Below are 13,823 nucleotides of genomic sequence, written 5' to 3'. Positions count from 1 at the left end.
ATGACCAAAAATCACATAAAAATTAATAATTAGGGTAGAATGAAACATGAAACGTTAAATCACTCAAAATTAATGTTTCAATTTTTCACTTTGATTTAAATAAAAATGTGATTTTCATATTTTTTTAGCATTTAAACAGTTTTATATTTTATTGATTTATTCTTTTTCTTTTATTTAATAAAATATTCTGAGTTTGTTTCGACTAATCGCTTGGATTTTTTGTATAAGAATTGAAATATAGTATATGAAATAAACATTGGCTGGGAAGCATGGTATCACTGCATTACCATTAATCCAAAGTCAATATTTATTTGCCATTTGATGATTCTTACTGTAAATTATAACAATAGTGAAACGTTAATGCTGTACTGGCTTCCAAACAACTTAAATTGGAAAAAATACGATTGGGCAATCTCAGGATAATAATTCTATGCGAAGCACAGAACTTCATTAGGACCAAGAACTACTACTTGAATTTATGGACAAAAATAATAATTTTTGAAAACAATTTCGTGCAAAAGTTGCTTTTTTAACACAAATAAAACATTTAATAAAGATTAATCAAACTGAATGATCAAGGTGACATTGCTATCAATATTATAAGACTCTGGCGAATGAAGTGTCGAAACTCGAAATGTTTGCTCTATAATTTGTTATTCAAAGCATCGTTTGTTATCTTCTGGTTTTATTTTAACGATTAAATCGATGAGAATATTCATTTTAGCAAACATAGATCGCTGCATATATCAAACAAATTATGCATGAAACATTAAATCCGTCTGAAATCGGACTGAGCGGTTGAAAATTATTCTTTTTATAACCACCTAAATATATTAAACAACACTATTTTTTAAATTGATGAATTTAATAATTTAAATTGTTGACGCAAAATTGTAGCCAAGTGAAAATGTTTGAGCGGCAAATTCCGTTAAAGTATTTTTTGATAATTTTTACTAAGCTTTGTTTTTAACTCTTCCTTTAAAAATCTTGTAAAATGTTTTACATTGCTAATTTCGTGACAATCTCCGATATTCACTGGTGACATTCCACAGAATAATGAATTTTTCTGAATAACCCAAATTAGGTGAAGCATTCCACAAAAAATGAACCAAATTTATTTTCGTTTATTTTCTTCCCACACTGACCCTTCCAGCTTCCAAAAAAATTTCAAGTTTCATGGCTTCCCCACATCAAATCTAAACACATCTGCCCACCACAAACACCAACGACACTGTGTTGGTTTAATGTTCAGTTAAATGAATCCACTGAATAGAACTAATGCTTAAAAACACTTTCTCTCGTTTAGTGTCAGACTTATTCTTAGGAAAGGTGCCATAACTATTTGAAACATCTTTATACTGGTAAATTTTGCAACTTTCTGCAATTTTTTGCACGCACGGAAATTGTTCCAATGATATAAACAAAAGATTGAGTGAAAGATGTATAAAATTTGAACAGCATTTCACGACGTTGAAATGTTAGAAAATAATATCAATTCAAATAAGACTCAAGAAGCGTGTTAATTTTTAAAAACTGATCGATCCAACATCTCGATAAGAATTAAGGAGAGGATGTTTTTTTTACAATCAAGTCATATTGGAACCATTTTATTATTATGACATAACGGCAAGATAGTAACAACAAATTATAAATTTGATGTAACAAATTATAAGAACACACACACGCACAAATCACAAAGCTCTAACATACATTGACACAAAATTTCGAGACTTCCACCATCCAACAACACACAACAACAACAACAACATATTTCCGAATAAAGAACACGCACAACGACACAAGCAGCTGACAAGAACGACACAACTACAAACAACTACACTGCCAGCTTCTACACAACAACACAAGCTACATGCACAGACGCACATAATGCACAATTATAATATTTCTAAACATCTGTATGTTATATACTCATGTACATAGAAGTACATATATCTATATCTATACATGAGAAAGTGAGTATTAATACATATATGTATGTATATATTTGTGTATATATATTAATATATTAAAGGTACAAACATTAGATAGATATATAATATATATATAAATAAATAAATAAATATATATATATATATATAAATAGTGTGTTTGTGTATGTTAGTTTTCATATTCCTATATTTTCCCATATATGAGTTTGTGTAGTGTGTTTATGGACATTCGGTGTATATTTACACCTTCAGAAATTAATTTCAAAATACCTATATGCACGCAAGTCCAAAATACGTAACCGGTTAGGCAATAACCACAAAAATTACATAACCACTTAAATTTTGAATCTTTAAATTCAATCAATGTTAGTAAAGCCATTTTAAGAATAATCGGATGCAGAGGGCTGTCGAGACATCGGTGTTAGATTCGACAGAAACAGTATAGTTGTATAACAACAATTGCAACATCAACATCAACGCATTTATTATTCACAAACAACACTCAACAACCAACGACACAGATGTATTGGATTGGACCTACACTACATAACGTAGCAAAATGTGTGTGTCATCATTCGTTTCCATCGCCCATCTTTTATCATTGGCTTTCGATTCTTGCTTCGCAAATCGTTCTTCAGGAATTTTCTCTTTACTTTTCAGCGCTAATTTTTGCTTGTTGTTTTTGAATTTAGTGCTCATCGACAAGTTTGATTATATCGCGATGGCAGAACTTCGCAATACAATCTGGATAGCACAAATTCAGCATTGAGTTAGTGACAGAGAGATAGAGAGAGAAATAGAAGGAGGGGGAGAAAAACAGAAAAGGGAGAGTATATTTTTGATATTCCGTAACAAATATATAGGTACACATTGCAATCTCCAAGACACACACACGCAGCAAACACACACACACACCCGCACACACACTGGCACAAGATGCGTACGTGCATAATTATGAACATGCACGCACGCCACACTCAGCACAGCAGTAAGCACGCGCACACACGCACATGAAAGCCAGCACTAACATACAACAGCACATCAACCAATGATATTTGTATATTTGTAATGTGCGTGGCTTTGTGTGTGCGTGCCTGTGTGTGTGTGTAGCATAAACAGCAGCACAATGCTACAACGTTGCTTCCTTCTATACATTAAACATTGAACTATAGTACTGAATATAATATATACGCATGTATATATTGGTTTATCTGTATACATACATTGTATATACATTAGTATATGTGTATAGTAAGTGAAAATGGTATATATCAGTGATTTTATATACCAGAACATGCCATGTATACATGTATATAGTCTTCTTTACATACATATTCATGCCTATGTAATGTACGCTTGTGTGTTGCGATCTTTGTTTTTCTCCTTCACGATAAATTCGGTTATTATTTGTTCATCTTATTGACATTTTGTACATACTATTTTTGTTTATTAACAATGAATTAATATTAATTTAGAAGAATTAAATGATTTAGAGCGATTTTTTTACAACATTTAATCGAAATTTTATGTCGAAAGTTTAGCGCGCAAATCCTAACAACATTAATATTAATTGTCTATGTTCTGGCTTTGTTTTGCATTTATACATTTATTACAAATAAAGGAATCGCCGTGCAATCGTCGATTATTTTTTTTGTACTGAGACTGGAGTTCTTCACTAATTAGTGAAAAGTTTAATTTTTTATTCTCCCGTTCGTGCCCCATGTGGGTTTTGATCTACTTTTGATTGAGAAGTTTCAATGAAACGGTTAGGAATCACCAGCATTTTTATTTAAAACTAAAATTAAAATTTACATTATATAGAATTTGTTAATAATTATAATTTGGATTTAATTTTTAATTAATTTTTTATAAAATAAATTATTAAATAGGTTAAAAAAAGTTATTCTATATTTAATTTATAATTTATTTTAAATAAAATAAATTATTAATTAAATTAAAATGTAAGTAAATGCAAATTAAAGTTTTTATCTAGAATTATATAATTAATAAATACATTTTTGTATTCAAAGTTATATATGAATTTATTTTATAATCAATTTTTCTATTAATATTATCAATAGAAATTGATGCTGATCAACAATTTGTACTTGTATCTTCCATTTGGTTTGGGGAGACATCTTTTTATATTTCTGCTTTATCTGCTTTTTTTAAACATTTTTTAACTACCAATAAATAATTGACAGTCAAATATTATTTGAATGCAAACAGATTTAAAAACTAAGGTAAGTAATTGAATAAGGCGAATAAGCTAAGTGAGGTTGTATTTCAGTCTTTAAATTAAAACCTTAAAATATATTTTTTCACTACTATATAAATGTGCTAGATTTCAGTTATTTTAATAAATATAATTTGCATTTATTTAAAAATAAATAAAATAATTTTTTTTAATTCAAGTGAGTCCTTGGAAGCAAGAGAAATGAGATTGCGTAAACACAGAGAAAGAACAGCTCAGAAACGTGCATCAGAATCAAAAGAAGAACGTGATGAACGTTTGAGGAAGCATAGAGAACGAACTGCCTTGAGAAGAATGCAGGAAACCATGGAGGAGAGAGCCGTCCGCCTACAGAAGCATCGTGAACGAACTGCCCAGAGAAGAGCCATGGAAACCCTTGACCAAAGACAAAGAAGGTTGGAAAAGCAAAAAGAACGAGCCGTTCAACGAAAAATGATGGAATCGCCAGAAGAACGTGAAGTTCGACTACAAATTCACCGAGAGAGAACTGCATTGAGGAGAGCCCAAGAAACTCCTGAACAGAGGGAAAGACGTCTTCAAAGACAAAAGGAAAAAGCAGTTCTAAACAAGCTGGAAGAAAGTAAGGAACAGCGAGAAATACGGTTACAAAAGCATAGAGAACGCACAGCAATGAGAAGAGCAATGGAACCCAAGTCACCTAATCGAAGGCCCAGAAAAAAGAGGGAACCTAAAACAGAACCAGAGGAGTTGACGGGATCTGATTCTAACCTTCATCCACCTCAAATTCCTTCCCAACAACCACCGCCACCACCACTATCTCAGCAGCAACAACAACAACAATCTCAACAACAGCAGCAGCAGCAGCAGCAACAACAGCAGCAACAACAACAACAGCAGCAACAACAACAGCAGCAGCAACAACAACAACAACAGCAGCAGCAACAACAACAGCAGCAGCAACAACAACAACAGCAACAACAACATATTCAGGCTCAACACCAACATTTGCTGCAGCAACAGTTGTTACATCAGCAACAACAGCAGCAACAACAACAACAATCTAACCAACAAACTCATATGCAACAAGCAGTTTTGCAGCAAGCTCAACAGCCCCAACACTCCCAGCACAACCAACTTCATCAACAGCAGCAACAACAACAGACTATTGCCCAGCAACCGGCCCACCAGCAACAGCAGCAACAACCACATCAGCCTCTACCATTGAAACAGGAAATGCTTCCAATTGAGCTAACCATCAACAGTCCTCTGCAGTTTGTCACCCAGCAACAACATGCTGCCCTGGCTCTTGGAGGCATCAAGGAACCGTTGCTCTTGAGTGGACAGTTAGTGAAGGGTGAACCGGGCAACTTGTTGGACCCACACCAACTCAACCTACAGTCACAACTCGACTACAGCATGAACAGCATGATGGCTTACAGAAGAGCTTACTTGAATGGCAACATCCCCGATACTTGCCACATGGGTCCCTTCACTTACAACTGCTAGGAGGAGGGGGTTCCTCCCTGCTGAATGAACTCTTCTATCTAATTATGATTACCTTTCTATTGCGTTTGCGTTACGTTACGGGTTCAAATACTATGTACGGGTTCAAATACTATGTTTCAATAAAATTTTATATTGAAAAGAGATTTTGCTGTTGTCTACTTTGTTCGAATGTAGGTTGTTTGGTGCTAGATGATTCGTCTCTCTCTGCTGTTGTGTATTTTATAGCAGCTGCATGTTTGATACCTCTTATGAAATTGATGGCTGATTTGATTTCTCTCTTTTGCTCTGGTACCTGTTCGATGATAGAAACAGAGTTGATGATTGTACATGTCCAGTGGCAGTCATGATGACACAATTCTAGAGGCTAATCTGAGTGATTGAGTTTCTCGAGAGAAATTACTTTTACATTATTAAATGTAACACATGTACGTGCGTGTATGTATGATCATTTCCTTTCTCAAAATTTTAATTCACTTCATATAATTTTCATCCTTGCACATCCTTTGATATTATATTCATTGTTGTTCATCATCATTAGTTTATCAGGATTGATCATAATTTTGAAAAATTATTTTTATAATATTTTAGAATAGGCTTATTTGTGCTAATTTCTGTTGAAATATTCCGATGTTATGTTCAATCATAATTATATACTTACTGGTGAGTCTGGTTGCAATGTAATGGCGTGTATTTTTCGTTCGTGTGCTGAATTTTAAATGTTGCCAAATATTTTCCATTGTTTTGAACTGAAAGAATCCGAGCGTGTCTGATTTGCTTGCTCTCTGTTGAAAAAAAATTCTCCAATTCCTTTATAAGTGTTTGTATATCAGTTTGTCTTCTTGTACATTTCAGTATCGTCGTTTTTTAGGTTTAAACAAAACATCTAATAATTTTTATCGTTCTTACGCCATTCAAGTTACAGAGTTTGTACACTATCAAATAATAAGTACAATGAAGAATTACTAATTGCTTTTATAATTTTTCATTGTCACGTATGTGTATGTGTATACATTTATGTGCACATGTCTGTGTGTGTGTGTGTGTGTGTGCGTGTGTGTAATGTTGATTAAAATCTTCTGTTTCTTCCATGTTTTTTTACAATACTCAATATAAAAAAAAATATATTTTTGTGATATCGAAACTTAATAAATATGTTAATGTTCAGAGATTGTATAAGATGAATAAATGGGCAAATGAAATGAACGAATGAATGAATGAATGATTTAATTAATTAATTAATTAATTAATTAATTAAATGAATAACAAATGAATTAATGCGTTGGTTTGTGTTTATTATCAAGAAACTAATTCAATAAAAAAAAATTTGCTTTTCTCTCAGCTACCATTTGGTTTACTGTTCCTAATTATGCGTTATCAGAAATAAGATTTAGTGATTATTTTTTTTTAAATTAATGTTATTCTCAATTAAATTTAATTTTTAATTTATGTTTATTTAAATAGAAGTTTGTCTTAGTTTAGAAGACGATGATTGCACACATTCGCAAAACACCATAGTTTTGTTGATCTTAAGGGATTTATTTTCTCAAATTCTAAAGTATGTTGAACTTTGCTACTGTATAAAATATCAGTTTTCTTTTTCATCAAATTTTCATTGGAGCTGATTATCTTCATAAATGTTATTTATTTAATTTTTTTTTAATATTATTAAATTTGTATAACTTTATTTATTTAATTATGTATTTTTTTATTTATCTATTTATTCACTTTATTTTATTACAAATTGAAATTAAAATATTGATTTCATATTTCTATTATTGTTGGTTTCCGATTGGTTGGTGGTGTGGTCTTTTGTTTGAATGAATAAATGAATGAATGAATAAGTGGATGAATAAATGAACGAGTGAGTGAGTGGGTGAGTGAGTGAGTGAGAGTAAGTGATAGATAAATAAGATATTAAAATATGATGGTAATATGATATATGATTATACATATATCTATCACATTTATTATATTCTTGTATCAGCACAAAAATGATATTTGTAAAGTTATATCAATCAATCAATCAATCAATCAATAGTTACCAATATGAAATATGCATAGACAGTTGCAAAGTAATAATTATAATAATAATACACTGAGACTTAAATAAATTATTCTCTTTCGTGTATTTTAGATTTGTTGATCACTTATTAATTAATAAACACTTTTATGTAATGCTTTTTTGCAATTCTGAATTTTTTTTTTCTATGTGTTGATAATAATAATAATAATTATTATTATTATTATGAGTATTTTATTATTATTTTATGAGTTAATAATTTTTTTTCTCAAATGATTGACAGTTGGGTTATTATTATTATTATTATTATTATTATAATTTTTGTTTATTTCTCGAAGTAAATGTCAACATATATTTATTCGATTATAGAGTCAATCCCATATTTCAGCTCTTCTTTGATGATGTCAGTTTCACTTTTTTATTAATTAAAGAAGGGAGTGAATGTTGAATAGAGTGATTGATGAAATGAAAGATCAAACCAGTGGATGAAAAATGATTGACTGAACGAGCTATCAGATGAATGAAAGCATGACTTCGCAATGGAAAACTAAATCTTACTCAGGAATTATCAATTTGCCATCATAATCGCCATCATCTTGTTTAATATTTTTATTAATTTTTTATCACTCCAATCATCATCAGCATCATCATTTTGGTGATGATGAATATATATATATATATATATATATATATATGGTGGTATGTATGTATATATATATATATATATATATATATATATATATATATATAAGCTGATGATAACAAATTACCCTTAACTCTCACTGTTATAATTTCATCGTCATACCATTATCATGATTGGTTGTGTGTGTGTGTGTGTGTGTGTGTGCGTGCGTGTGTGTGTGCGTGTGTGTGTGATGTTTTCATTTCTTTTCATGACGCTGCGTTCGTTTGTAATTGACATTCAAACATTCAATATTGTTTCCATACTTCTTTTTATTACCATTGGAAACCATTCTATATGTTTTACTTCCATACTATATATGTATTTATATATGTATTTATATATGTATATATATATACATGTAATATATATATATATATATATAAATTGTTTTTTAATGATTTTTTTTATATAAAGTAGACGTTGAAAAAAGATTCTTTAATTATTTATTCCGTCACTAAAAGTTAATTTAATAAGCATAGTTTAATCGAGGCGTTCGTTTTAGTGAAATGTTATCAATCAACAATATTAAATAAATAAATGAATATGTTATAATAATTATATAGGTTTCTAAACGAAAATTTATTCGAATCGGTAGATGAATAGATAGAAGCTTGTCTTTATTGATGATACCAAGAAATATGGGATAGATTGTACGTCGATGATGTTGAATAGCTGACAGTACAGTAATGTTACTTAAAATGTTATCGCATTTATATAATACTATTTAACCCTACAGCATGATATTTTCATATAGATATTTTTATATATGTACATGGGAGATTGAGATAAGTCACAGTTGGATATCAAATATACAACCACAAAGTACCCTCAACGAGACGTTATTATCGCCAATCGCAACTCAGGCAACAATGATTTTCGTTTTATCTGCTCGATGCATTCATGCATGGAAAGGAAATGTGTGGAAGAAAATGTGTATTTTTATTTTATCTCTCACACCATTCGCCAATTCTTCCAATGGAGTCATCAACAGTCGGTGGCGCAGGCCCTTCTCTGCACGTCCACAACTTCGTTGCAGCCCTTTCTTCTCAGGGCCTCCCTACGCACTGTCCTTGACCTCTCCTGCACCCCAACGAGGCCGCAGTTCCGTTGCGAACATCTCGTCCAGTCCGACCACTCTGTTAAAGGGCAGCCTGCATGGTTGTGGTTGAATTAGGATATGTTGATAGATGCTGCCGATTTTAATTATAATTTATTTTAACTGAATTAATTGAATTTTAAATTTATAGCTACCAAATGTTTTATGTGTGTTTTTACCATATACATTTGAGATCAGAAACGATCGCGAGTTTATTCGAACTCAAGTTAAGAAATATAAGATAAATAGGACAATGTGATAAGACAGTTTGATATTAACATTTGGGTAGGTTCCGACATTTTTCCTTTTGAAAGGTCGGTAGGTGGCACTTGTGCGTGGTAGCCCGCTCGTGTCGTCTGACGAGGTTGCTGTTTTTGATTTGATTGTGTTTATCTGTATCATTATGTACACTGGCGTTATTGTTGTTGGCCTTTTTGTCTGGGATACTGTTGCGACTGCTTTTCATTTTCTTATTAACTTTATTTACATTTTTTACGTCTTCATCGTTGTATCTCTCGTTATAACTCTCGCCGTCGTCATTATTCTTTGGAGCATCCAAAATGGACCTGGTCCTCGTTCGAAAGCCACGTGACCCACAGGAAGCAGAACAGCTGGACCAAGCTGACCATTGACTCATCTTGCATTGATCACGTGATTCGTCGTCGTCATCATCATCGTAGTCGTCATCATCATCCTCATCATTGTCGTGGGTGTAATGATGACGTCGTTTGTATGTACGTCTCATGTGTCCGTCACTTCTTCCTGCGTTGTTCACGTTTGAAGATATGTTCAACGTTGTTATCATTATCACGGTCAACCAATCAATATCGATACTCATGTTGTAGCAATTTCGTTTTCAAACAAAGTAAATTGACATTTTAAATATTTAAATAACTGGAACAAATTTATTAACGGCTAACAACACTATGAATTTAACTGTGTTACATTTCAAAAATAATTTAACAGTTTAGCTGGTTTTTCTAAAAAGAGAAATAGATATAAAACAATGAACGAAAAAATTACTTCTGACAGTAATTGTCAAGTAACTATTTCATATATTTAAAAACTCGCCATTTTTTCGATATAATGAATTTCAAGACAGGTACGCAGACGAACTTTTAGTAGAATTGAAGTGGAGACACTCTTGCAGGCAGGCTGTCCTAGAATGGAACCTGTTCCTTCGGCCGGCACAACCCCCGTACTGAAATTCCACGCAGTCGCTCACTGCCAAGTCGAATGCGTACTGCGAGCTGAATGAAAGGCAGGGTCCAGCGTAGTAGGCTTCTTTGCAGTGCTCTGGTCGGGCAGTTAAAAGATTTTTCCGGATAATTTTAATCCAACATACAAGTTACATTTTTAAAGTTCTTGGACGGATTTTTAAACGATTTTAAAATTTTTGTAATTGTTAAACGTAAATCATAACGGAAATATTGAAATATACAATTTATAGAATCATTATTAAGTGTGATGGTTTCAATTGGTCTAACCAGGCAACTTATCTAGAAACTCGAGACAATCGTGGATCCGATCATCATGACAGAACTGGTAGTTTGTAGTTTCAACGTAGACGTGGTTGCATGTTTGCTCGCGTCCATCAGAATTGTTACCAACATTCGAGTTTCTAACATCAGTTTTATCTTCTACTTCAGAGTCGAAATTATCTTTATTTCCTATTTGATGATTGTTTTCTTCATTTTTGTTTGTTGATGGATCAAGGTAAGGTTTCTTATCATTATTTTTGTTGTTCTTATGAATTATTGACCTGTATCTACTTTTTATCGGCCAGTTTGTGTTTTCATTAGCATTGTAGATATTGTTGTTGTTCACCTGGAACAAGTTGGCGATATTTCTGTTGTCGTTGCTGCTCTTGTTGATGTTGTTGTGGTAGTTGCTGTTGTAGTTGTTGATGATGTGTTGTTTGATGAGTTGGATGTGTTTGCTGTTGATGTAGGTTGCACAGGAACAACTACTCCAAGTGCTCCACATTGTCACTTGACATTCACTCACCTCATCTACTTCTTTCAAAACGTTCATTTGTGATTTATTTTTTTTATTCACATTAATCTACATGTATATATTTATTAATAGTTTTTACGTGTAAAATAACTTAAAAATATAAATTAGTAATTTTTTATTGAATTTAAAAAAAATTTTTCATTTTAGTGGATTAAATTAAATTTGTTTGTGTTTCGCACTTTTTTCTGAAAAACTTATTATCACTGAAAACGTTGTTAACATTTTCTTTATTGCGATGAATCGAATTAAAACTCTATTGAAGAGGAGAGATTGAGTTATGTCCTTAGTACTGTGCCGGATGAATGGGTGCCGATCGTACGAATGTTATTGCGATTGAAGTGTTGCTTATGAAGTACGCGTGCGTGCGTGTGCGTGCGTGTGTGTGCATACGTGTGTGTGTGTGTGTGTGTGTGCGAGTGTGTGTGGCAGTGTGTGAGTGTGGGTTTGTGTGAATGTGTAAGTGTGGATTTGTGTGAGTTTGTCTGATCTGTCTTTCTTCCCAACACGATTTAGTTTTTGAGGATTGGAAAGGGTTTATACATAATTTAATATCTGAAATATTCAGTAGCAGGTGGAGATCAGGGTTTTGGAAATAACTTTTATTTGTTATGAATGAATGAATGACTTAATTTATACAAATACAAATATATCTTATTCTTGCTACAACAAATTCTTACTAGTTGCTATCTCTTCATCTGCAGTTTCGTCAGTTAGCACATTATAGCACACGCTGCTGTTGTTGTTGTTGACGTTTGAAATGTTGTTGTTGGTGTTGCTGTTGTTGTTAATGTTGTTGATGTTGTTATTGTTGATGCTGGTTGCGTTGTTGGAAGTATTTCCAACTGAGGTTTTATCCCGTTGTTGAATTCTTTTAATTTTGAGAAGAGCAACAGGGTTTGGAATAGAGACCTTTGTTGCCGTGTAACTCATCCTGTCCTTTTTCCTGAACAAGTTGTCGGCGAAATTGTTGTTGTTCTTGTTGTTGGAACCTCTGCTAACATCCTGCGGTTATGCGTTACTCGTTAGAAGTTTTCGTCAGAGTTAATTAAATTTAACGAAGCAAGGATTTTATTATAATGTTGTTGTCGTAGGTTTTCAACTAGCCAGTATGTTTTAAAAAGTTTCCAAATTGTTTTTTTCAATATTGGTTGAAATAAGAAAAAATTGAAATTCAGTCAAATAATAGTTCCAAGTACTTCTTTTAATGATAAATTTCTCTCCAGCTTTAGGAAAACTTTTAACAATTTGAAATTTAAACACTTTTGTATTGATTGAAATTGCAAAATAAAATGAATTACACATCTAATAACTGAGGAGACTCCTAAAGAAATTGCAAATCTAATGTTTTACCTCCTCATCAAGACCAGCGTCCCAAGGAAAAAGATCCAAACTGATGCTTTCAACCCAGGAGCAGTTTGGAAGGCATAAGTCCAACATGGAAACTCCTGCGTGGAATGTATGGTGGGGTGATTTGTATGCTACCGATGGTTATTGGGGGGTTGATTGGTTGTAGTTGGTTCATTACAAATGAGTGACTGCGTTTAGTTAGATGCTGTTGAAAGTTTGATTGTCGCAGATTCTCGTGAATGTTGATTTGATTGGTAACATAAACTCGCTGTTAGGTGGTACGCTTTTTAGTTTCAGTTTCACTTTTTAGTTTTTTTTGTACTTATTTTTCAACTAACTTTGATAATCAAACTAAAATTGTTCTATCGCATATGGAAAACAAAACAAAAAACAAAACGAAAATGAGAAAAATCTTCCGGCTGCAACCTACCAGCACACCAGTCCCCCAGCGTCGACATCTTGGTGGCAAAAGAAAGAAGATGGTGAGTCCGGTTGACGCTGAAGTGGGACCATCTGCTCTGCTGCATGGCTGCTTGATGGTGGTGGCGGTGGTCGTCATTTTAAAGTATTAAGCAATATTTAATTTGATTGTTCGTCTTTCGTTTGTGTTTGTATGATAGAAAATGTTAACATATAACAACATATAACTTTATTGGGTATTAATAATCATACATTTGATCGAAACAACCAACCATCCAGCCGATTGACCGACCAACCAATTAACCAATCAATTAACTAACCAAAATCAACAAACTAGCCAACTAACCAACCAACCAACCAACCAACCAACCAACCAACCGACCAACCAAATTCTTCATTCCAATCAATGCCGGCAGTTTTAACAATGGTCCTAATATCTTTCACCTGATTCAAATTTGAAAGGGTGCATGTAAGTTTTAAATTAAAATTTCAATTGTTAGGAGGCCTCTTTATTTTCCAAACAATACCGTTTATATTCGCATTAATGGATGCATTTGTATTTTAGTATT

General features: G+C 32.6%; 3 protein-coding genes across 3 annotated transcripts; 1 reads left to right on the top strand and 2 right to left on the bottom strand.

The window, feature by feature from the left end:
• Nucleotides 1–3,302: 3,302 nt before the first annotated feature.
• Nucleotides 3,303–5,813, top strand: HELRODRAFT_189226 (hypothetical protein). The gene is made up of 2 exons (XM_009027319.1): nucleotides 3,303–3,714; nucleotides 4,365–5,813. Exons 1-2 carry the CDS (start codon nucleotides 3,707–3,709, stop codon nucleotides 5,668–5,670), a joined length of 1,314 nt encoding a protein of 437 aa, XP_009025567.1. The 5' UTR covers nucleotides 3,303–3,706; the 3' UTR covers nucleotides 5,671–5,813.
• Nucleotides 5,814–10,564: 4,751 nt separating this feature from the next.
• Nucleotides 10,565–10,768, bottom strand: HELRODRAFT_68269 (hypothetical protein; the record flags this gene model as incomplete). The annotated part of the gene is made up of 1 exon (XM_009026959.1): nucleotides 10,565–10,768. A coding segment is annotated over one exon (204 nt), but the record flags the coding sequence as incomplete, so codon positions are not given.
• A 1,379-nt stretch (nucleotides 10,769–12,147) lies between these two features.
• On the bottom strand, nucleotides 12,148–13,361 carry HELRODRAFT_163455 (hypothetical protein; the record flags this gene model as incomplete). Its single annotated transcript, XM_009027318.1, has 3 exons — nucleotides 12,148–12,489; nucleotides 12,838–12,932; nucleotides 13,265–13,361. The coding sequence occupies 3 exons, from the start codon at nucleotides 13,359–13,361 to the stop codon at nucleotides 12,148–12,150; spliced, it is 534 nt and encodes a 177-aa protein (XP_009025566.1).
• Nucleotides 13,362–13,823: the final 462 nt, after the last annotated feature.

Source organism: Helobdella robusta (assembly GCF_000326865.2).
Source record: "Helobdella robusta unplaced genomic scaffold HELROscaffold_5, whole genome shotgun sequence".
In the NCBI taxonomy this organism is placed as follows: Eukaryota; Metazoa; Annelida; class Clitellata; order Rhynchobdellida; family Glossiphoniidae; genus Helobdella; species Helobdella robusta.
This window is presented reverse-complemented; position numbering and strand designations above follow the sequence as displayed.